The sequence below is a fragment of the Erpetoichthys calabaricus genome, chromosome 4 (genome assembly GCF_900747795.2).
Source record: "Erpetoichthys calabaricus chromosome 4, fErpCal1.3, whole genome shotgun sequence".
Lineage (NCBI taxonomy): Eukaryota > Metazoa > Chordata > Cladistia > Polypteriformes > Polypteridae > Erpetoichthys > Erpetoichthys calabaricus.
This window is the reverse complement of record NC_041397.2, coordinates 106,637,982-106,663,577: the sequence shown is the minus strand read 5'-3', so window position 1 is coordinate 106,663,577 and position 25,596 is coordinate 106,637,982. Positions and strand designations below refer to the sequence as shown.

Here is a 25,596-nt window from a genome sequence, read left to right as displayed (position 1 = left end):
GTGACATCCTCAGTTTTTTTTTTTTACCATCTTCTGAACAAAAAAGTGTTACAGAAAAAAAAAAATCATTCTTCCTTATATTTCATCATGGCATGGCTATAGCACATTTTAGGCCTTTTCTTATCATGCTTACAATATGCAAGTTTTCGAGGCAACTCAGGCCCCTTCTTCAGGCAAGATGTCTTGCCTGAAGAAGGGGCCTGAGTTGCCTTGAAAGCTTGCATATTGTAATCTTTTTAGTTAGCCAATAAAATGTGTCATTTTGCTTGGCTTTTCGCTACATTCATAATGGCTAACACGGTACAACACCCTAGTACTACCTATCATGCTTGTAAACAACATGCTGCCATAAGAGCATAATTCTGAGTTTTGATTGGTATCTGGAGCTTGCAGTGTACAATGTGCATGCAGGAGGACAATAGCACTGGCTTTTTAAAAGAATGTAAGGAACTGCTTTGGTCTATAGTGTTGATCAGTTTATTTCAGATTTATTTATTTCTTGTGGAAAAATTACAGTTATATTCCTATTTGCTTGTAGTTCCTGGAGTGAAAAACAGTTATTGTCAGTACTCTGTTTAGTCAGTGTCTTGTTAATCCTGTGAGTTTATTATTAGTTTTACGTGACGGTTCTCCCCCTTGGAGGTTGGAGTGCATGTAACTTAGCATATGATATCAATCTATGAGCGCTATGATACACTAACATTCGATTTAAGGTGAGGTGTCAGGCAAAGAGCAATTCAAAGCACACTCAATGAAGCAAACCAATGAATTTAAAAAGAGTACCCTTCCAAATATGGGGTTACCGGGGCCTACTCCTGGAGCCAGGCCTGGGAGGAGTACTCACAGGCGAGCACCTGGTGGCCAGGCCTACCACCTGGCCCGGTCATGCATAGCCCTAAATTGCAATGTGTGACTGCCCTCCTGTGGGCCCACCACCTGCAGGAGGAATAGGGGGGCTGGTTGCAATGTGACCTGGGTGGTGGTTGAAGACAGAGGCCATGGTGACATGGTCCTGTTGGCTTCATCAGGCTGTGAATGCCAGCATGTATTAAAACGGTTTGCGAATAAGTGTGAAGTGGCAGGGGTGAAGATCAGCACCTTTAAATCTGAGGCCATGGTCATGATAAAGTGCAAGGTTGACTGTCCCCTCCAAGTGGGAGGTGAGTTACTGCCTCAAGTGGAGGAGTTTAAGTACTTCTGGGACTTATTCACGAGTGAGGGAAAAACAAATGATGAGATCGACAGACGGATTAGATGGGTCACTATACCGATCTGTAGTGGTGAAGAAGGAGTTGAGTCAGATGGTAAAGCTCTTAATTTACTAGTCAATCTGCCTGTCCTCTCCATGAGCTTTGGGTAATGACTGAAAGAAAGAATGATATTGTGGGTACAAGTGGCCAAAACAAACTTTCTCCACAGGGTGACTTAGCTTTCCCTTAGAAACAGATTGAGAAGATCAGAGACATCCGAGGGAGGCTCAGAGTACAGCTGCTGACACTACACATTGAGGGAGCTAACTGAGGTGGTATGAGCATCTCATACAGATGCCTCCCTGTAGAGGGTTTATGGGCACAACCAGCTGGGTGGAGACAGCAGTGAAGACCCAGGGCCCAGTGGGATGATTTTTATTACCCAGATGGCCAGGGAACACTTGGGTTCCCACAGTATGTGTTAACAAGTGTGGCTGGGGAAAAGAATGTATGGGCCTCACTTCTAAGACTGGTGCTTCCACAACTTGGCTTCAGATAAGCAGTGGAAAATGATTGAATGAAAATGAAATCCCTTATGAATGATAAGAAATTCATTTCACATTGTATAATACATGTTAAGGTGAATGATTTTTTAAATTTATTGCAAATCACTTAGCAAATACATTACAGATGTATTAAGTTTGGAAATTCTGCATCCAATTGTCCAATTTGTAATGAGACACTTGGAGTTATAGCAAGTTTTCTCATATAACACAAATGGTGACAATTACGGACATAGACAAATTTGTTGGTACCCCTCCACAAGAAAAACAACCCACAGTTGTCTCTGAAATAATTTGAAACTGACTAAAGTAATTGGCACCCACTATTGTTTATTCTGTATTTAACAAAGAGTTTTCTTTAGAGTTATGATTTAACAGACTATTTCAAATACTAACACAAATGAAAGTGGCATGGACAAAAATGGTGGGATCCTTAACCTAATATTTTGTTGCACAACCTTTAGAGGCAGTCACTGCAAAGCTCTCAATGAGATTTCTGTGCCTGTTAACAGGTAGTTTGGCCCAGTCTTCCTGAGCAAACTGCTCCAGCTGTGTCAGGTTTGATGGGTGTCTTCTCCAGAATGTTATGTTTCAGTTCTTTCCATAGATGTCTGATAGATTTCAAATCAGGGCTCATAGAAGGCCACTTCAGAATAATAATAATGATAATAATAATAATTCATTACATTTATATAGTCCAATGTTTTGTTCTTTGCCATCCTTGGGTGCTCTTATCTATGTTTTTTGGGTCATTATCCTGTTGGAGAATCCATGGTCTGTGACTGAGACTGAATAGTATGTTTCGCTCCAGAATGTCTTGATAGTCTTGGGATTTCACTGTTCCCTGCACAAAATTAAGGCATCCTGTGCCTGATGCAGCAAAGCAGGCCCAAAACATAGCCAAGCCTCCTCCATGTTTCATAGTAGGTATGGTGTTCTTTTTGTCGTCTTTTGTTTCATCTGTCCAAATGACATTCTCCCAGACGTTTTGTGGCTTGTTAATATAAACATTAGCCAGTTTTAGTCTGGCTTTTTATGTTTTTCTTTCACCAGTGGAGTCATCCTGAATCTTCTTCCATTGAGCACACTGTCACTCAAAAACCAATAGATGGTGTGATCAGACACTGATGGACCTTATCAGAAAGTGCAGTAGGGACTAAAAATGAGTGCCTGTGTTAGCAAGACCTGAGCAAGGAATGTGCTCTGTACCTAACAAAGTGCTTACATGACATAGGTACAGATCTTATCATATTGATATATATGTTAAGGAGAGTTTGCCTTTTGTATATTAAGGTTCAGTCTACACTGATAAATGTAGTTGCCAGCTTACAGACATTAATAAGAAAGACACATATGTGATGTTTTACCTTTACTGATTTCATCACTGGTGTGCTAAGTAAGAGCCAAGTATTCCAACGTACCGAGGAAATGCAGAATGACTACTGGTACTAGAGGCACTAAAGAGACCGAAATTACATGTACCTGTATTACATTTATTTTACAAGCTCTGGCAATCATTAATTATCAAATATGTGAGCCAGGCATTTTTACAGTACTGTACTATCTACAGTATATGCTCTCTAAGCAAAATCTGTCAGTGGCATTACTTGTTTGAATGGGAAAAATGAGAATACTTATAATGTTTTGTTGCATCTATTCTTTTAAAGGAATCATTTGCATATGTTCTTCAAATTCCTGCAATATTAGCTGTGTGCAGTATATGTCAGGTTTTCAAAGTATGCTGGTTTTCAAATAGTTCACAGTACCTATTTAATCTATTTTAGCCATGCTTTACAGTAAATTACTGAAAACCATTAAACAATGTGAAATAAGCTGATCTGAGTATTTAGTATAATATTTTTAAAATACTTATTCTAACTTTATGAGTATAAATGGCTACAATTAAAAACTTGTTTTGTTTAGTCAGATGCTGAAAATGGTAATGCTGACACAAGTTGTGTCTCATCTGCCTATCCATTTTGTACTCTGTTTATCTTTTTATTATTCAACATTGGTATCAAGCAGGAACAAACCCCAGCAAGTATACCAGTCCATCACAGGGCACACCTTGTACTCATTCATACTAAGCAACACCAGGGCTGTTGAGAGCTGCTGGTCAACCCAACACACACAACTTAGATATGTGGGAAAATGATTGGACTAACTGTAGAATAATATATATATAAAAAAATACTTTTTAAAAACCACACTTATATTAAGTTAAAAAGTGTATTAAAAAGTAAATAATAAGTCTGTCATACATCCATCCATCCATTTTCCAACCCGCTGAATCCGAACACAGGGTCACGGGGGTCGGCTGGAGCCAATCCCAGCCAACACAGGGCACAAGGCAGGAACCAATCCCGGGCAGGGTGCCAACCTACCGCAGTCTGTCATACATCACTCACAAAATAAAAGGTGGGGGCTTTTGCTAAGATTTTAAGAAGTGTTTTTTGAATGTTGATTGATGAAAAGCACCAACCTTTTATTTTATGAGTGATGTATGAGAGACTTATTTTTTACTTTTTAGTACACTTTTTAACTTAATATAAGCGTGGTTTTTAAAAAGTATTTTTTATATACAGTATATGTTAATTTTTAACTTTTTAGTCGTGGGTTTATTTTAGTATAATTTTGTAATCAATATTTTAACACTTCCCTTAATATCTGTTACTAGCACCATCTATTGGTGAAATCTTTAACTATTCTTAATATGAAAATTTCATTTCTTAATTAACATGGATTAATTGATCAAATAGTGAAACTGATTATTGATTCATGTATTGTCATCGGAAGTGAGTAAGTGTGCAAAATTTCAAGTCATTTGGACAATAGTAAGTGGGTTAAATATCGATTACAAGATTTGTACCAGACAACAAACAGGTGAAGTTAAAATGAGCGTGGTAATAAAAAGAAGTTTTGTTTTACTTCAAAAAATTAAAATGAATAAATAATCAGATTTCTCAGTTGAAACATGTCTGGTGTCTGTTGCGTATAATTTGCTATTGTGTATAACATTGATGATGAAGCCTCACTTTTGAAAAAATACCATTGTAAAGTGTTTTTCATTTAAAAGCCTATTTGATGTAACACTTCATGCCCTTTTTTTTGACCATTGATGCACTGTTTTTTGTCAGCACTTTTAAATGTGTGCTTCTCTTTAATTGCTTTCAGTGAGTTGCAATAGTGTCAGCATGTGTTTTCTTTTCATCACTGTTTGCTATAATATTAACAAAGAAAATATAAACTTTCAGAAAGGTTTATTAATAATTTTAATGCCCCATAGAAGTATAAATAAGAGGGAGTTAGGGCACCAAGTTATTTTCTTTTTAAAAACTTGGCACACTCGGTTTGTCTGTGTCACTTTATAGGTCACTTCCTGCTTGAAATATGAGCCTCCACCACAGTAAATTATGACAGCATTCTCTGTCAATTCTTGTTTGTAAGAAGTGTTACTTACATAATAGCATCATTTCTTCCAACCTTGGCAGTATGACCTCTGTCCTCTAACTAGGAGATGTGATGACGAATGGTTTCAATTCAGTTATTGATTCATATGCAACATTTTAAAAGTTAGAATATGAAAGTAGCAACAGGGATCCAGCTTCTCAAGGCAGACATTTAATGTTAAATTATATTTCCTACTTGATACTAAAAACAACATTTAAAAAACTTTGGAAAGCATTACAGCGGATAAAAAATAAAAGCTTTCCAATATGAATAAGGTCTCACAAGTCCTGTATTTATAAATCACACCTATGAGTAATCTGAATATCTGTTAGTGTGTATAATGATGGAGAAGAGTTTGTAGGCAAGTCTGTAATAATGTCAAAAAACATAATGCTGCAGAGAAATGTAGAAAGATATATAGTAACTGAAATATCCAATGATAGAGATAATGAAAGACACTGCATACTTGAAAGACACTTTTTTGTTACCAGCTGATGATAGGTTGCTGGATGTGTTAGCACAACATCTGTCGAGACCTCAGAAAAAGCCTCATTCATGGAGTAATAACATTCTTGCAAATTGCTGTTGAGCAATTACTCTTCATTCTGATACACCGGCTCTTTTTTCCATCATGTGACTAAAGTCAGTTTTCTGCAGCAGCCAGCTACAGCTCTAACATGAAGCAGAAATTCATAGCTGACCGGGTTGTTTGATGGTTAACAAACGACAAGGGATATCTTGAATGAAAGCTTCTTTGTTGAAGCCAAATGGTTTTCAAATGTTAGAAGAGGTCTGCTCATGTATAAACTACTTTAACTTCAAGTGGAGTTTTTATTTAGTTTTCAAATCTTTGTGTGTGTATTTTTTGTCAATGTTAAAATATACAGACCATAATGAATTAACAAGGGTCTTTTGAGAATTTTTATGGCTGGTAAATCATAGGCTAGTGTAGTCTCTGTAAGTATCTGTTACTTTTGTTTTAGTCAGTCCACCTCTCTTTACTTTGTTTGTGGTGCATCTCTGCATCCCATCCTAACCAAAAAGAGCACCAAAGTCAATATTTCTATCAGCAAAAGAAATATCAAATAAATAAACAAAAACAAACTCTGTCCACCTACACTGGGCATGTTTGAATGGGATCTAGCCCCTAACATTAAGGCCAACTTGCCCACTGACCTAAACACACATCCCAACTACTTTCTCTCCTACTCTGTCATCATGCTCTGACCACAGTAACTCCTTGCCAGTCAAGCATTTAGTCTGCGCCACCATTAGACATTAAGTTCAAAGGGCCACTGGCAAGGAATGGTGTTCATCCTGGTTTTTCATTCAGTATCATGAATGTCATCTCTCAAGAGTGTCTGTTGGTGAACTCAGTTATCTCTGCCTGTCTGAGTCTTAGTTCACAATTTAAAAGCTAGGTCACCTTTGGTGGCTCCCTTGCTATCTCTTCTCCATGGCAAACAGTGGATATAAAAAGTCTACACACCTCTGTCAAAATCGCAGATTTTATGTAATAAAAAATGAAACCAAGATAAATCCTGTCTGAGCATATTCCACCTTTATTGCTTGTTTTTCTTTGTGAGAAAAGGCCTTCGTCTTGCTACCCTATTCCACAACCCAGACATATGAAGAATATGTATGATTGTTGTATCATGTAGGGAACAACCAGTACTTGCCAGGAAGCACTGCAGCATCGTAAATGTTGTTGAAATCCTCCTGGTAGCCTTCCTAATCAGTTTTCTCCTTGTCTTCTCATATTGGAGGGACGTCCTAATCTTGGTAGAGTCACTGCTGAGCCACATTTTCTCCACTTGTTGATGACTGTCTCCACCATTCTCCATGGGATGGTTAATGCTTTGGATAGTTTTTTGCACCCCTGTCCTGATTGATATATTTCAATTTATTTGATCCCGTTCATGTTTTAAAAGTGCTTTGCAGACCATGGCTTTTGGAGTAGGTTGCAACTAAGAGGATATCAGAATAATCCTACAGGAACAGCCAAACTTTATCTGAGCTGAATCATAATCACTTTACTTGATGTCAGGTGTATACTAACTAATATTTGAGATGAGAATTATTGTGAGTACTTGATTCTGAATGCAGCCACATTGAATATTAAAGGACAAATCAACCAGGTTTTTGTATGATTTTTTTCTGTTTTTCACTAAACAGTTTCTGATTTGTTTTCACCTTCTTTGTATAGATTGTGATTTTACAATAAATGTGGTATACGTTCTGACAGGATTTATCTTGGTTTCATTTTTTTATTATGCAAAATCTGTGATTTTGGCAGGAGTGTGTAGACTTTGTATATTCACTGTATAGTTGAGCCCTATCTGTTACATGTGTCTTTTGCTACCACTCAACATTCTGGGAAGCTCTCTAAGCAACTCAACAAGGCTCCATGGACTCCTTTTCATTTTGGTGGCCTGGAAGTGACAATTTCTAGGGCACAGCTGAAGCGGGTCAGGTATACTATTTTGCTCTTTTCCAGCTGTTCAGTCACACTGATCCTTAGAGGGGCTTTCTGGTTACCAGAGTGGGCATCTGTTTTGAGGTACATACACTACCAAGTTATCTTGGGTGTATCGCTGCTCTATACACTTTCTGTACTTATTACATCACCTACCTCATGTTCCCTATATACTCCAATAAGACACAAGACCACCATAGTTTCAGGCCACACGGTAAAGAAAAAAGATATCAAAAGTCATGTGCACCGCTCCATTTTATATGTAAAGAAAGTAATTCAGTGTCCTATGGCTCATTAAAAAAGGGGAATTACTGGAATAGAATCAGAACTTGACTACTGCAAACGGAATATTTATAAGATCTTTCAATGTGCATGTCTGTAAGCCAAACTACAGTATATTGAACTAGTCCAGTGTTAAGCTCAGCTTAAAATTCACTGACAAAATATGTTTCATGGAATAGCACCTCTAAGTCACTAGAAGGTTCCTGTGTAAGTCACAGGATCTACAGTACATGCACTCAGCCTGAGAAATGTATATGAAAGTGGTTATGCATACTCTAGCTTTGCATCCAGTAGTCCTTGAAGCATCGTTCACAGTAGAAATGTGTTTGTTTCATTGGCAAGATTGTATGAGATCAGTAGTTTAATTCAGATTGAATCTTTTATAAGTGAAAAACATCCTAGAGAGTCCAGGTAAGTGTGCCAAAGTAATTAACTGCAGCATGTACAGTATCTTGCCATATCAGTCTTTTAGTATTAATTATCTAGAAGAACTTTGAGCTTATGTGCTGTCACTAATCACATATGTTCCTCAGTTTTCTACTTCCCAGAACTGGTGTAAACAATAATTTGAGGAAAAGCAGGTTGCAAGCAGTGTGACCAAGGTGTTTATTAGTAAACCACAATGTGGTTGATTCAAGGCACTGTGTGGCCCTTTCAATTGTAAGCTGCTTTGGATAAAAGTGTCAGTTAAATACATGTCAATACATTATATTTAAACTTGACCCAAATAGCCTACATCTATTGTAGAATTCTTAAACCGTCATTATTAATTAATTTTTATCTGGCACCCTAAGAAATATAAAACATTTTTTGCTGTACACCAGGTCAGATCAGGTCATGTTGGGGAGCATGTACTGGTACAGCTCGTTACCGTACCCCCCACATGACGAAACAGCTCAGGATCCTGGTTGGCAACCCCCCAGTCCAGTCCAGCCCCACCCCCCAGAAATGACCATCTATCTGCTACAGCCAGGTGTTATGTAGGTGTCTGCTTGGCCTGGTTGGGCCTCAACAATGAGGGTCTTGCAAGCCGGATCACCCTCTGGGAATCGCGCCACATGGCTGTAGTGCCGTAACCAACACTCCCTCACAATCCAGGTAATTCACCTCATTATGGACTTTGTGAGAAACCGCATTCGACACAGTGTCAACCCAGCGGTACCCAAGGATTCTCCAAAGAAACACAGTACCGATAAAGTCCAGTCGTCACCTCAGGTCACTGGATAGCATTCATGTCTCAAAACCATATATTACACCCGTATTAACAAAAAAACAACAACACATCTAACATCAAGCACAGTAAGCACAGTTTAAATATTTTTCGCCGCTTTATTTTCTAAAGACATTGCTTCAATAATCATACAAAGTGGAGCCAATGCAGTACTGGAGAAACCAAGAGATTATACGCATCTGGGGCCCAAGCATCTGCTCTTGAGGAAAATCAGAAAATAAATGTGCTGTTGGCAGCATGTTATTCTTTAATTCCTGACTACTGAATTCCTAAAGATGCAGATGGGGTTGTTTTAGGAAAAACTGCAATCAAGGCTTAATAAAGCTGTCACAGACATATAAACTCATCAATCAAGACAAAAAAGTGCTCTATGCTCAAAGTTTAGTTTAATTAAAAGAGATTATTTATGTCTTCTGACATGAGAAAAAAGCCTGATTTCCATTTGAATGTGTCTTCTGTGACTCTCGAGTGTTTTATGAGCTGACACCCACCTTCTGATTCCAAGTAATTATATTTTTAAATATGTTTTCATTACTGTTTTAGACTTTTCAACATAATGATAATAGGCATTTCACAATATAATTAAATAGACCGAAGATGTTTTAAGTTTAAAAAGAAAATCTAATCTTTTTCTACATAGAGTATGATTTCTTTGATAGTATATTCTGTCTTAGATTGGCTTAAATGTACATCTAATTTAATTGTTCAGTGACAAAAATAATTAAAAAAATTAGAACTAGACAAGACCTATACAGTCTATATATAAAAATGTTGAGTACTACTAATAGGGATTCATATTTAATAATCGGGTTTCCTCACATGGAAAAAATACACAATTGACTGTTTTGAACATTCAGGAAAACAGAGGTGCTGAGCTGTCAACTGAACACCACTTGGGTGTGACCTGGCACAAACAGATTGAGTGCCCATCAGACAGATCTGGAAGAACCAAACAGTTTGTCAGTGTGTGCTGAGAATGATGAGCTGATATATCTTTTCAGGATGAGCTCAATTGCCACCTCCAGAGGTGTTTCACCTGTATTTCAGAAAGGGGTCAGAGATGTAGAATTAGAATGGACCCTGTTCGAGGCCTCAGTATTAGAGGCAGCTACAAACACTATGACTAGAAGGTTTTTGGTAACTATCATGGCAGCAACTGTAAAAAGTTTTATTGGACACCAGCAGTAAGGGAAGCGGGGAGGAGGCCTTCTATGCAGTATTATCAGGAGGGTCTCCAAATCTGACTACAAGGTACTTGCAGGCCAAAATGGAGGCAGCTGCAGCATTGATTGAAGGAAGGCCTGTGTATGGATAGAATTTGGTGAGGTTATAGAAATAGACTTTGTCCATCCATCCATCCATTATCCAACCCGCTATATCCTAACACAGGGTTACGGGGGTCTGCTGGAGCCAATCCCAGCCAACACAGGACGCAAGGCAGGAAACTAACCCTGCAGGGCACGCACACTAAGGACAATTTAGAATCACCAATGCACCTAACCTGCATGTCTTTGGACTGTGGGAGGAAACCGGAGTACTCGGAGGAAACCCACGCAGACACGGGGAGAGCATGCAAACTCCACACAGGGATGGACCTGGGAAGTGAACCCGGGTCTCCTAACTGTGAGGCAGCAGCGCTGCCCACTGCGCCACCGTGCCGCCCCAATAGACTTTGTAATAATACTATATTACCTATTGACTGATTATGGAGTATAAACTTTGACGAAAGACTGAAGAAGTTAAATCGTTTAGGATAAGAAAAAGGAGATTTAGAAATGACATGAAAAAGGTTTTTAAAATTATGAAGGAATTTAATTTGGTGGGTGCCAGCTATAACAATGAGCTCACCAACTAGATCATGGAGGTACAAATAAAAGTTGACTAAGGGTAAATTTCCTGCGAACAACAAAATGAGGACCAAAGATTTATGGAATGATTAACCAAGCAGTGTAGTAGATAGTAGTAGTAGTACTATAGGGACCTTCAAATCGTGACTTGACTATATTTTGCAAATGTATGTGAATAGGAACTGACAAGCCATGGTCTGCTGAATGACTTGTTCTCATTAAAACTTTTCCTGTGTTCTTATGATCTTTTCATCTTATTACCTTAATGCATATTACAGACTAAGTGGTTTCATATAATTGTTCTTACTTTGCTTTTGTTCAGTTAAATTGAAAAACAGAATTAATTGTTTCTGGCATTAATGCTAGAGCTTTCATAGATACCCTTGACAGCTGTACAGGTATTCAGGGACTGACATTTTAGTAGCATTAAGATGACTGACTTACCAAAACCCAAAATGTGTAAATGGCTTTACAAGGAGCACATCAGCACGCTCCATCTGCAGGCATCCAGTGTTAAAGATGACAACAACAACAACAACAACAACATTTATTTATATAGCACATTTTCATACAAAAAGTAGCTCAAAGTGCTTTACATAATGAAGAAAAGAAGAATAAAAGACAAATAAGAAATTAAAATAAGACAACCTTAGTTAACATAAAAAGGAGTAAGTATGCCAGATTCCCAAGAAGCCAAGTTGTATGTGTATATCCACATTGTCTTGATTTGGTTTAATTGTGTTTTTTATTCTCCATTTAAGCTACTTTTTTATGTGTTGTCTATATAATTGAAAGTGTGTTTCATATGTCTATCGTGTCTATTTATGTACCAGTTATGTTATTTCATTCAGGTCAGGTCAGGTCGTGGAAGCATGCACTGGTACAGTGGGTTGCTGCACCCACCACACAACGAAACAATGCAGGATCCTGGTTTGCAACCCTCCAGGCAGACATGCGGTCCAGTCCCACCCTTCTTACCCTCTATCTGCCACAGCCAGGTGTTACGTGGGCGTCCCCTTGGCTTGGTCCAGCCACTCAGGTCCTCAACAATGAGGATCCAGCGAGCTGCATTATCCTCAGGGAATCGTGCCACATGGCCATAGTGTCATAACTTACGCTCCCTCACAATGCAGGTAATGTTCCTCATTCGGGAATCCATGAGCAATCGCTCATTCGACACAAAGTCAAACCGGTGGTACCCAAGGATTCTCTGAAGAGACACAGTATCAAAGGAGTCTAGTCTTCACCTCAGGTCACTCGATAACATCCATGTCTCGCAGCCATATAGCAAGACAGGAAGCACCAGGACTGTAAAGACTTGGACCTTCGTCCTTTTGCATAGATATCAGGATCAACACACACACCTTTCCAGCGACATCATGACTAGAGTCACCAGAGACATGAATGTCACTGCCGAGGTAAGTAAACCTCTTGATAAGGTCAACATTCTCTCCGCTGACAGACACACTGCTAATGGCTGTGCCCAAGAGGGCATTAAAGGCCTGGATCTTGGTTTTTATCCAGAACACTCGTAAACCCAGACACTAAGACTCCTCGCTCATTCTCTTGAGAGCCCCGATCAGAGCCTCCATTGACACCACAAAGATCACAGCATTGTCAGCAAAGTCAAGATCAGTGAATCTTTCTTCACCAAAAGATGCCCCACAGTTGCTGGACCCCATGACCTTCCCCAACACCCAGTCCATGTAAGCATTGAACAGAGTAGGAGCAAGAACACACCCCTGACGAACCCCAGAATCATCTGGGAAAAACATTTGAGATTCTGCCTCCACTCTGCACAGCACTCACAGTACCAGTGTACAGGCCGTTCATGATATCCAGTAACCTTGAGGGGATCCCGCGAACCCTCAGGATGTCCCACAGGGCAGCTTGATCAACTAAGTCGAACTCTTTACGAAAATCGACAAAGGCTTCAAAGAAACTCTGCTGATAGTCACGTTTGCACTCCATTAGAGCCCTCAGCGCCGGGATGTGGTCGATGGTAGACTTCTTAGGCCAATAACCAGACTGGTCCGGTCGCTAGTAGGTGATCAAGTGATCACAGATTCTATTGAGGACGACCCTAGCAAGGACCTTACCTGGCACCAAGAGCATTGTTATCCCTGTGTAGTTGCCACAATCCAGGCGATCATCCTTCCATTTCCAGATAGGGATGACAAGTCCTGTTTTCCAGTCGGTTGGGATGACGCCAGTCTCCCAAATGGAAGCAAAGATTGCTTGCAATACCAGGATGACAGCCTTACTACCAGCCTGGAGACGTTCACCCTGGATACCACAGAACCCTGCAGCCTTCCCTCCCCTGGTTCACCACCTGTGCAATCTTATTGAGATGAGGTGGTTCACACATAATTGGAGGATCAGCCTCAAGAACCGTGGACCCAAAGATATCCAAGTCCTAGCTGGAGGATCACCTTTGAACAGATGCTCAAAGTAGCCAGCCCAGCGGGTCACAACTGCAATGTCATCCGTAAGGACCGTTCAATCAGCCAGGATGACTGCGACTCTCTGATGAACAGACTCAGATGTGCGTAATGCTTCGATTTGAGCAGGACGTGGGTCGCTAGACCACAGATGGTGTATCACTTGCTCACAGATTCTTCTAACCAACACCTCCTTATCTACCCTCAAAGTTGTTGCAGCTGTCCTTCTCAGTTCCCAGTACAGACCAGAGTTGCCATCAAGTCGTACGCTGTGACTCCTCTCGATGATATCCAGGGTGCCTTGCAAGATGAAACACCTCCTTCTGGGAACAGCAGTAACATCAACACAACCCTCAGCAACCTTCAGGGTCTTGTCATGGAAGGTCTCCCACATCGCATTAGGATCAGCAGTCGCACCCAAATCTGCAAATTCCTCACACAAACTGCATGCAAACTCTTTAGAAACTGCCTGATCTTGGAGTCTGGCCAAGTCCAGCCTCATTTTCCTAGTAGGTGGTAGCCTGTTGGAGCTAAGCTAGATCTTCAGAGTAGCGACAACAAGTCTCTGGTCAGAATTCACAAACTGGGCACTTCTGTAGACCCTGCAGTTTTGCAAGAGCCTCCAGTGTCTGTCCACGAGGATGTGATCATCTCCTTCACCGCAGGGCGCTGGAACCAGGATCCAGCGATTCGTAGCCCCTGACCTTTTGCAAAGTCAAGGAACATGGAGCCACTTTCACCACAGTCACCAGACCTATGAGGACCAAGACAATCCTCATAGCCAGCCCTGTTAGTGCCTGTGGTTGCATTGAAGTCACCCATGACCAGAGGAGTATCACCTCACAGGTACCCGTCAACCACTGAGTGAAGTTGTGAATAAAATGTCTCCCTCAACAAGACATCACTCACCACAGTCGGATCATACATTGAGACAACAGACAAGGCACCCAAGGAGTGCCATAATCTGAGTCTCATAATACGCTCGTTGAAAGGAGAGACATCAGATGCCACTGGAAGAAGCCAATCTGCTACAGCAACAGCTACTTCATGAGTATGACAGCCATCAGAGCGACCAGACCAATAAAAGGTGTATCCACCTGTCCCAGGTCTCCGCACTTCAGAGAGTGCCACCACTGAAATGCGGAGTTTACGCTTGTCCTCCAACAGCATAGGAAGATAATCATCATGCCAGAAAGACAAGACTTTCCACTCGCCTACCCAGATAGGCCGCCTCAAATTGGGACCCAAGTGCTGCTGTGCAGCAGGTGACGCCCCAGCACCACACCAGTTCTGATCCCCTACAGGCCTGACCCCCTTTGCTGTCCAATGGTTTCAACTCTTCTGGGGATGGGGCTCCCGAGGGCTTTCCCCCATCCCCTTCATCATGCGAGCAGCCTCCTATGGGCGGCTGCAGCAGAGCTACTCCCATGGAGGGCAAAAAGGAGTCTTTTCTGTCGTCTCGGAGCTGTGTGAAGTTTTTTTTTTTTAACCGGTGGCCGGAGTGCCAATCCTGCCACCAACCCCCATGATTTCCCTGCAAGTTGAACGACTGCTTGTAGGGCTGGATGCAGTTTAACGTCATACCCAGGGCGCATTGAAATACTTATGTCATTAGTATACAATTTAGTTTCTATGTCTTGTACATGTTCCCCTCTGTTCCTTGTGCTTTGTTGTTGGTTCCCTAAAAGACTGGGCCACTTGTCTGGCTCTGTGTGGAGTCGCCGCCTGTCCTTTAAAGGTTTAGGAAACCCACAGATCAAGTGCGGTTCATTACGTCTGTTATTGGTATGATGAGTACTCTTGTGTTTTATGACTTTTTGCTTTCTATATTTCTGGACTCTGCTTTGTTTTTGACCATACTTATTGGATTCTGTATTGGGACTTTGTTTGTTATAGGGCTTCCTTTCAGCACATTCATTTTCTGCCTTTTGAGCTTCTTTGAGCATTTTGGAAGGTCAGAGGATTTTATGAAATAAATCTTTTTTTTTTTTATAAAGATCCTTTCTTTAAGGGGATTTGTTAATGTATTTTGGGACTGATAGTTTTGTGGCCAGTTTCCCATTCTGAGGGCCTTCTCCACCTGAAGACAGCAGGTGATACTCGAAACCTGGCCAGATTAAGTGTGTCTCTGCTGGGTGCACCAGTGTGAATTCTGGCTTGCTTCCCAGTCAGTGTAGAGGCCCCAGTGAAAGCTGTAGTGAAGAGCTGTCTGCATCATAACAACATTTAAATAGCTTTGACTATTAATAAGGGTTTTTGAGGAATCATCATTTAATCCACTTAAATAACTCTACTTTCAAGTGCATGGCTGGTTCCTAGCCTGTCTTTAATAATTTATAATTGGTTCATTATCATTTGCCTTTTGTCTTTTTTTGGGTTTTCCCTGCATTTTTCACTTTTCCTCATACATTCCAAAGGTACACATTTAATGTTTTAATTCTGTGTGAGAGAAAGTGTGAGAGACGGGTCCCAGCAGATGACTGGTGGCCCATCTCAGGTTTGGTTCCTGCCTTGTGTTGTGATTCCTGCCACAGCAAAGCACAAAAACAGGAGAAGACTTCAAAAAACACACACAAAGGGCCAGACCAGTCCTCCTTACAGGTCTTGGACCACTGGATCGACCACACCCCAGGCAGCATAGCCCCAAGCCCAAATGGCCAGTTTCCAGCTGGTGCAGGCTTTAAATAGCAAAGGTTCAAAAATGTCAAGAAAGGAGGAGAGAGAAAAACTCTGGTCTGAAGGACACAATAAAGCAAAATTTCTTAATATTTAAAGAATTTATTAAAAGAAAGAGTCACAAAAACAAAAAGCAAGGCATGAAACAGGTGTAAATATAGGTTTTACCTAAAGCAAATAAATTTACCAACCAGGAAAAGGTACCTTTAAATGAGAAGAGGTTCAAAACCAAGAAATCCAAAGAAGTGCAAAAATCACAAAGAATCAGGAATCCAAGCCAAAAATGCAGTGCTAGGTTTAGAAAGACTTACTGCACTAACTCGTCTGAAGTGACATAGTCAAGTTCTTGCATTAAAAATGAGCCACAGTTTGAAGTGGCGATCCTGAAAGTAAAACATTGGAGAGCCATCATCTAGCAGCCCAATCAGGTACATCAGAAATGGCCATTACAGTTTAGTAAGTCTCACTGCCTTTTGGCAGTTTGAATCACTAAACAAGAGGATAAAATATAATTACACAAAAACAAATTTTGTGTAATTGAAAAAAAATATGATCATCATTCAGTATTGTCTTTCATATGAAGATTGTCTATTATGGTTCTCCACTCCTGACAGTCTTAACTTTTTCTCAAATGTATTTCATATTTGTTGATATCAGCCCATCCCTGGTTGTTCATCACCTATTCTATTCTTGGTCTTCTTCTGTTTCATTTACCTTCTATATATCCTTCGAATAGTCACACCTGCATGTTGGCCTTACAAGATTTCCAAAATGTATAGTTTCCTTCTTATTGATCATGGGTATTTGTTGTCTGTTTGCATTCATCAGATGCAGAAGTTCCTTATTACTTATTTTTGCTATCCAAGGTACCTTCATCAACATTCTATACACCCACATTTGAAATGCGTTTATCTTCTTCATTCTTGCTTAAGTGAGTTTCCAAGTTTAACATTCAGATAGTAAAGTTAAGTATATGTACATCTGATGATTCTTCTTGTTTTTAAGCTAATGGACTGTGCTGTAAAATTATTTTGCATGCTATTAAATGCAGCTCTGGTTATCTTAGTTCTTTTGTTAATTTCTGCATCAGATTTTCCTTCTGTTATTGCATGACAGAGGTATGTGAATTTTCTGTCTTGTGTGTCTTCTCTGTCAGCCTTGATCTTGACCATTGGCCCTGTCTCTTGTCTTGCTACCAGCATGCTCTTAGTGTTCTTACATTTTCTCCTCCATTTCTGTTTCTTTTTTTTTGCAATAACAAAGTGCTGTTAGCATTTAAGTTAGTAAAAACCACTACACTGATTTCATTTTGCTTGCCATTATCAGTGCTACTGAAGATGTTTTCAGTATATAAATTGAATTGATATGTTGAAATAACAGAAGCCTGCCAAACTCCTCTACTCATCCAAATTTCTGTGGATAAACCATCACACATTCAAATAAACTCCTTTGGATTCCAGTACAGATTACAAATTAATCTCATCCCTTTTGAATCAGCCTCCATTTGTTGTAAGCTTTTTATCATTTATGTATGATTAATGCTTTATTTTTGGATGACAAATGTTTAAATAAATCAGTGAAACACATATACATATTTTAATTCTGGCCTAGTTATATCTTTATTATTCTTATTTACTTGATCATGTCTTCCCCGTTACTTTTTCCAGTGATAAAGATACATTGGTGTTCTTCGCGCTTCTCTTAAAGGTGATGTTTAGAGTGATCTTCAGAACTCGACTCATCAAATTAAATGCTCTATAACCTGAACATTACTGACACTACACTACATCCAAATATATTGTGCTGATAGACGTAGGCATATAGCAGAAACCGTGATGTAAATAAAAAAAAGTCCTTCTTAAAGTGCCAAGTAATTTTATATCAAAACTTAGAAATACTGAGATGACAACAATTATCTCACAGAATGAATAAGAAAATGGTAAAATGAAATTGAAAATTCCAAAAGGCAGCTGTAAAATAATATTAGTGATAAATGAAAATATAATCTGAGACCATTCATTTGTTGTTGTACCAGAGTGAGAGTAGCCCTTTAGTGTAGTGTAGGAGGGCTTTGAGAATACTATGGGGAAAATAACAGAGTGATAAGAAAATAGCAAATATGCTAAATGCCTACAGTACTACTTTTCTAAAATATTTTCTCTAATGTAGATGTTGTAAATATATTAGGACTGTAACTATATACAGAGTAGACAAGCCATATTAGTTAATTTAGAGATTATACAGTGTGATGGACAAAAGATGTGTGATGAAAAGAGTAATCTATCACCATGGCCAGACAGTATTTCTCCTTCAGCCATTGACTGCACATGCGGCCTATATTGTTAATGAGTAGAGACTGCCCGGTATTGTACCCTTAGATTAAATAAGTCTGTGCTGACCCTGGTGATCATGGGTCACTTACTATCTTATTGTGTTGTTTATTCTGCCTTTTGTCAGCTACACAACATTTCCAGGTAGCTACCGTCTGTGATGTCAAACCATATCCTTTCTCTGATGTCTCAGCTTAAAAGGAAGTGCACAGTCGCTCATCAGTGCTTTTAGTTCCTTGAACCACGGTTCCGTTTAGTCACTTTGTAACATTCATACTAATGATTAATAGTCTGGCTTTAAGAGCTGCTGCAGTGGATCTTGACCTTTATGTTGTTGTTTGTTCCTGTTTGCCATTGTTGTTGTAGGCCTTGCCAGTTCAGGTACTGCATTCTTCCATGAATCATTCTTTTAATCTGTTCACCATTTTCAGTGTAATGTGGATGATTGTCTACTTATGGCTATATAAGTCCAGTGGGTTTATCTGAACAAGAATTAGTCCTACTGATGAAGAGCCCAGGTTTTCATCTGAACAGATATCGAGCTTTTCATTACATGGAAAATAGTGGAAGTAACTGTAAATGATAATATGTAAAAGCGGTCCCCATTACACATGTATTAAGGGAAAATTACCTAGATATCACATTTGTTTGTAACTTCCAAGGATGATGTCTAACATTTGATTCTGCAGGGATCGGTGTTAAGGCACTGAAACTTTAGTTATGATATTCATAACCATCCAGAGTAATAAACAATTTGAGTTTGCCAAATTAGAGATCCACTAGAGGAAAACAAGCAAGCACATATGGACAGAACTGAGTACAGGTATGTCTAATAATACTAAATGTGAAAAGGAAAATAGACTGCAAATACTTGGAAATGTTCAATGAATAATATATTTTTAAAAAACACTTAAACACCAGCATAGCCTCTTCAGGTATTTCATGGTGTCCGGAGGACCAGAGCCTATCCCAGCAACACCACACAGGAACCAAACCTGGAGGAGACACCAGCCTATAACAGTCACATTATGATATTTTTTGGAATTAATTACTAGATGAATATGAATGCTAAACTCTTACCAAAATGTTTTCTTATGTTCATTTTACATTTTATGATCTACTCACTCGCTTCATTTATTTTCCCTGCTCTGCACTGATTAGCTGAATTTCTTTTTCAATGTTATTTGACAGCACTCTCCTTGTTAATTACATTATTTTCTGTCTTGTAAACATACTTAGTTTTTATTGTACCCACTTGCTGAAATGAAAAACATAAAGTGGCCAGGAAGAGAAAAAAAAAAAACAGTCGACAAGGCGGATTTAATTCCATTGAATAAGCTAAATGGCTTTTTATCATTGTGTCCCAACCCCTCAAATATTTCTCCTGCTTAGCCTGAGAACCTACAAGTTATCCTTCCCTTTTACTTAATAATTAAATGCTAAGTATTTCAGACGTGCACAGTAATAACAGATCTTTTATACAGATCAGTATCAGAACCTGGCTAAGAAACAATACCTTTCCTAAGCAGAAACAGCTGGGCTCAGTTTTGTAAATGGAATATGTCATGCTTCATTGGCAATATGAAATGCAGCTGAAAGCAATCCTGGTTATTAAAATTTTCCCATGGATTCATAGTAGTGTAATTATTGTATCTAAAACACCTGTTAACCCTTTTGATGAACAATAGCAATTAATGGCATTTTCAAATTTGTGCTCTTAAGTAAGTTATCTCCAACTGCCTTTACATACTTATTTGTATGCATTGAGAAGCAGAAATGTACAGTACAAGCCACCTGGATAGTCGTTAGCTTGACAAAATCTTCTTAGTTTACCTATTTAAAATAAATCTGATATATAAATATAACTCATATGAAAGCAAATAATGCAAAAGCTGGGATAGACTAAATGTACAATAACTTGTGACAGTCAAACTCTTTAGTTTGGAAACAAAAAATGAGTCTTTGAATTAACTGCAAATTGCCTAATAAGGTACCCAGTACCTTATTACTTTATGAGTTACCTAAAAATGAAAATTTTGACATCACTGATTACCTATCTCCACAGTACAGTGCCGCCACCTCATAGGTTCTGACTCACAGTGGTTTTCTAGTTTTAAGATATTTCTTAGTTCTAGTTTTTATTTACTTTTTTATTGTTTTTTTTGTTTGTTTTCCTTTTTTACCATTTTCTTTTTTTAGGTTTTATTTTTTCATTTATTCATTTTTCGGTTATTATTTATCTGTATTCTTTAAATGGTCTAACAAGACGTTTGTCACAATTAGAATCTTGGTATCTGGGAGTCAGCCATGGTGCTGGGTGAGCCAGAGTTGAACAAATCATGGCATTTGCATCTTTAGATTACTGGGCCAGAGTCCTCAGAGACAGCCACTGACTGAAGTACAACAATACTTCCTCTTTGATCTCCTGCCACCACAAACAGTATACCTCCATCATTTATGCAATGTGTTTGTTTCAATAGTGCACTGAATGTCAAAGAAGGTTTCATTTTTCTTTTTTTTGAATTGCTGCCAACAGTCTCGCACCTGTTCATAGCACCTAATGAAACTCTATAAAACAGAGTTTTATAGAATTCTTCTTTTACCTTAGGGGCATTTAATTTTTTTTTAAACAATCACAATATAATAAAAGTTGTACTGCCGGAATGTATGGTATTTTCAATCCATGCATGTATTGCAAAAGTAATCAACTATTTATGGAAATATTTACTGTTTGTAAAGCTCCCGTTGGTCCCAACTCTACTTATAACACAATACTGGTTGTAAAAATAATGCATATGCTAGGCAAGCTTTTCTTAAGCAAGAAGATGTTGAGCTTATTTATTTATTTTGTGTAATATTCATTAATATATAGTCATTAACAAAAGTACCATTTCCCTAGTAAAAGTTTGCCCAATTTATAGGCAAAATGCAAGTGTGAATTGAGCTCATATTTGTTCAAAAAAAGCATGGAAAATGCATAAGGTTAAATTAGGTTCAAGAGAATTAGGTTAATTTTGCTGTCATGCCCATCAACCTGTTTAAGGAATTCCCCAACATTGTGTCCTGGTGAACGGGCCATTTCTTCACTGGTGCTATGAACAGAAGTGCCTGATTGTTACTAGTCAGATATCTTACAACATTCAAAAGTTACTGTACTTGTATGAAGGGATTCAATGTGTACTATGAAAATATCCCAGTCATTACTTATGTACGGCAACACTGCATTATTGACAGTCTGCAGCATTTGCAAATGGACTGATGTGAATGAAGATCCATGAGCTGGTGCAGTGTGAATCAGCAAGAGCTGGGCTTCTTCAAATCAGGCAACTTTTTTCAATCCTCTTCTGTCCAGTGGTTGTGTTCTTTGTCTCACTGCTATTATGCTGACATGTGTTTACTGAATTTGTAAGTTTGCTGACTTACAAAGAAATGAACAGTCTCTAATTTTTATGGTAGTTTCATTTTATAGAGAGAGAGACAGAAAAAACACATTACATAAAAGTTATAAATTGATTTACATGTCATTGAGAGAAATAAGTACTTGGTACCCAAGAAAAACATGACTTAGTACTTGGTAGAGAAACCCTTGTTGGCAAGCACAGCAGTAAGACATTTCTTGTAGTTAGTCACCAGGTTTGTACACATATCAGGAGGGATTTTGGCCCATTCCTCTTTACAGAAACTCTCTAAATCCTTTAGGTTTCTTGGCTACCACTTGGCAACTTGAAGCTTCAGCTCCCTCCACAGATTTTCTATAGGACTAAGGTCTGGAGACTGGCTAGGCCACTCAATGACCTTAATGTTCTTCTTCTTTAGCCACTCCTTTGTTTCCTTAGTAGTATATTTTGGGTTATTGTCATGCTGGAAGACCAATCCACAACCCATTCTTCATTGTTCTGGCTGAGGGAAGGACGTTCTCATCCAAAATTTTATGTTACATGGCCCAGTCCATTGGCCCCTCAATGCAGTGAAGTCATCTTATACCCTTAGTAGAAAAACAGCCCCAAAGCATAATATTTCCACCTCCATGCTTAACTGTGGGGATGGTGTTCTTTGGGTCATACTCAGTATTTCTAAACACGGCGGGTCGAGTTGATGCCAAAGAGCTCAATTTTGGTTTCATCTGACCACAGCACTTTCTCCCAAGCCTTCTTTGAATCATTTAGATGTTCAGTGGCAAACTTAAGATGGACCTGTACATGTGCCTTCTTGAGCAGGAGGACCTTGCGGGCTCTGCAAGATTTCAGTCCATTATGGCGTAGTGTGTTACCAGTGGTGTTCTTGGTGACTGTGGTTTCAGCTGCCTTCAGATCATTAACAGGCTCCTCCTGTGTAGTTTTGGGCTGATCCCTCACCTTTCTAATGATCATCCTCACCCCATGAGGCAAGATCTTGCATGGAACTCCACACTGAGTGCAATTGATTTTATATTTCTTCTATTTCTGAATAATCGCACCAACAGTTGTTACCTTCTCACCAAGTTTCTTGCTGATGGTCATGTAGCCCATTTCAGCCTTGTGCAGGTCTTCAGTCTTGTCCCTGATATCCTTTGACAGCTCTTTGGTCTTGTCCATGGTGGTGGAGAGGTTGGAATGGAAAAAATTGATTCTGTGGAGTATCTGTAATTGAGTGATCGATTGATTGATTGTAATCGCCAATCTGTGAGCCAGAATTCTGACTGGGTTGTAGGGGATCAAATACTTATTTCACTCAATGACATGCAAATCAATTTATTACTTTTATGTAATGTGTTTTTTCTGGATTTTTGGTTGATATTCTGTTTCTCTCCATTAAAATGAAACTACCATAAAAATTAGAGACTGTTCATTTCTTTAATAAGTGTAAGATTTAGAGAAAGAGAAGAGCAGCAAAAACAATCAGTAGACCAGTAATAATAATTATCTTGATAGTTCAGTAATAATATTAAATATTATAGAGCATGTAGAATGCACCACAGTCGTTAACGTGCAACTCAATTGCTGAGAGACATGAGGGCCATGTAACACATGCTTTCTCTTCTTGTCTGAGCAGCACTCCTAGTGAATCCTCACAAACTCACAAGCCCTTCTCACTCCTGCCAAGCATGGTTCTGGTCAAAAATGGGTAGTTTATCTGGTTATTATTTGCCCTAGACAAAAATTAAATAAGGCTTTTTATCTTCGTCATAAAATGAGTTTTCAGAAAAGAGGGAACGGATTTTTGATTCAATCAACTGTTAAAAGGTTATTGAGCGGAAAATATAAAATTCTTGTTCTTTTCAACACACTTAAATTAGTGTTGTTTTGTTTCACAAGCATTTCTAATTCTTTTAAAGTAAAATAATCATGTCAATATCATGTGTTCTGGAGATATTGAGGTTAAAAGGCACACAGGATCAGTGAAAAGGGCAACTTTTAATGCGGTTATTCTCAGTTTTTTTTTCTTTTCTAATTTTTATGCATTGAAAATCTAACATTTTATCAGCTGCTGTTGTATAGTAGACTGTTCCAGAAACAACTGCAAAGTTTTCATAAAAGTGGGGGTAGTGATTTTCATGTGACGCTCAAACAGACTGAAATTCAATTTTATATATAAAATTGAACTGAATAAATTCCACGCCTTTAAGGTGCTTCACATTTAAAACAGTGTGGTAAGCTTAATTTAAGCAATAAATAAAGAGAGAAACATAAATGTTTATCAAGTGTAAAATGTAACAATAAAATTAACTGTTCATGTAATACAGTTGGAATGAAGATTTTTTAGTATCTGTAAGCAATGATTAATTTTTTATTTCTATTTACAAATAAACTTGTATCAAATTAATACTGATACCTGAAATGAAACATATGTTTTAAAAGTATATTACTATGGATAATTATAATTAAAACACTACCTTGTTTTTGATATGGTGTGCTGGGAAAGGGAATCCCACCCTCCACACTGTTTGCTTGCTTGATTCATTAAGATTCACTCGAGGCTTTTGATTTATTCACAAAAGCCATCACTGGAGGACAGGTGGTGAATCTAAGCCCTCAATTATATCTTTTCTTTTTTCCCTTCATCTAAAGAAGGACAGTCTATTTGTACATTGCTGTGGCATTTGTTGTAAAATTACACCCACTAGGATTACCCAACCAGTTCAAGAGCACTGAGTGCCGATCCTTTTCCAACAGCATTGGTAACAAAGTAGAAATAAGTCCTGCATGGGGTGCAAGTCTTATTAGAATTAGGGTACTTCTCTATAAACATAAATTATAGTTTCATTTTCTACTGAAATAGTTGATGACAATTTAGTGCTGTCACAAGGATAATTATGAATCATATGATAAACAATTCTAGAACTTGTAAAGCTGTAAGTTGTGAAGTTACAATAAAATAATTGCAGTAAGCGTTTACAAGCACTTGCTAAATTATTTTGCCATGTCTGAATTATTACAACTGTGGTAAAAATAAGTATAAAATCTACTAAGAAAGTAATGTATCAGGTTTTTTTCTTTTTTTCAGATTACAGTTCAGAAGGACAGTGGTTTGGATGTTAGCTCTCCAAAACATGGAAAAGTTGACGCAAATAATGTGCCACACGTTGGTGGAAATATGTGGGCTGGAGGCACAGGTTAGTGTCCAACCTCATATTTAAACAGAAGGCATAATCTTCCCAGTTCCTTTAATGATGATCACTTATAGCATACATACATCAATCAGTCCATTTTCTATGCTGTTCACCCTCAATGTCTTGCCATTGCAAACTAACTACCCTATATACTCGTCTATAAGTCAAGACTAGATTTTACAGTATAATTTCTGGTATTTTATCTATATATATAAAGGAGAGTTGGGATCCAAGAGACTGTGTTTGTGTGTTTGTGGAGGGATGGAGAGTTAAGGCAGGTGTTGGAGTCACGTGATCATCTCCCCTCCCATTCACCTCATTTCATTCACTTCATTTCGCTCCGAGCTGAGCTCCGCAGCTGACACGGTCTTGCCGTTCTTGATTTGCTTTTCACATGGGCAACTATACATTGCATGCTCAAGAGTAAGCTCAGCGCACAGCTTGGTCATATTACAACCGGAGGGGCGAACTGACAACATGGTATACAGAGAGATCCTTAACAAATAATTATTGGTATATTT

The 25,596-nt window shown here is 38.7% G+C and overlaps 1 protein-coding gene across 1 annotated transcript in view; it reads left to right on the top strand.

Moving 5' to 3' along the window:
• vwa8 (von Willebrand factor A domain containing 8) overlaps positions 1-25,596 on the top strand; it is a 509,572-nt gene that overhangs the window by 386,860 nt on the left and 97,116 nt on the right. Inside the window, exon 38 of the mRNA XM_051925677.1 lies at positions 24,970-25,078. Coding sequence (XP_051781637.1) covers positions 24,970-25,078 — 109 coding nt within the window. The remainder of the gene's footprint in view (positions 1-24,969; positions 25,079-25,596) is intronic.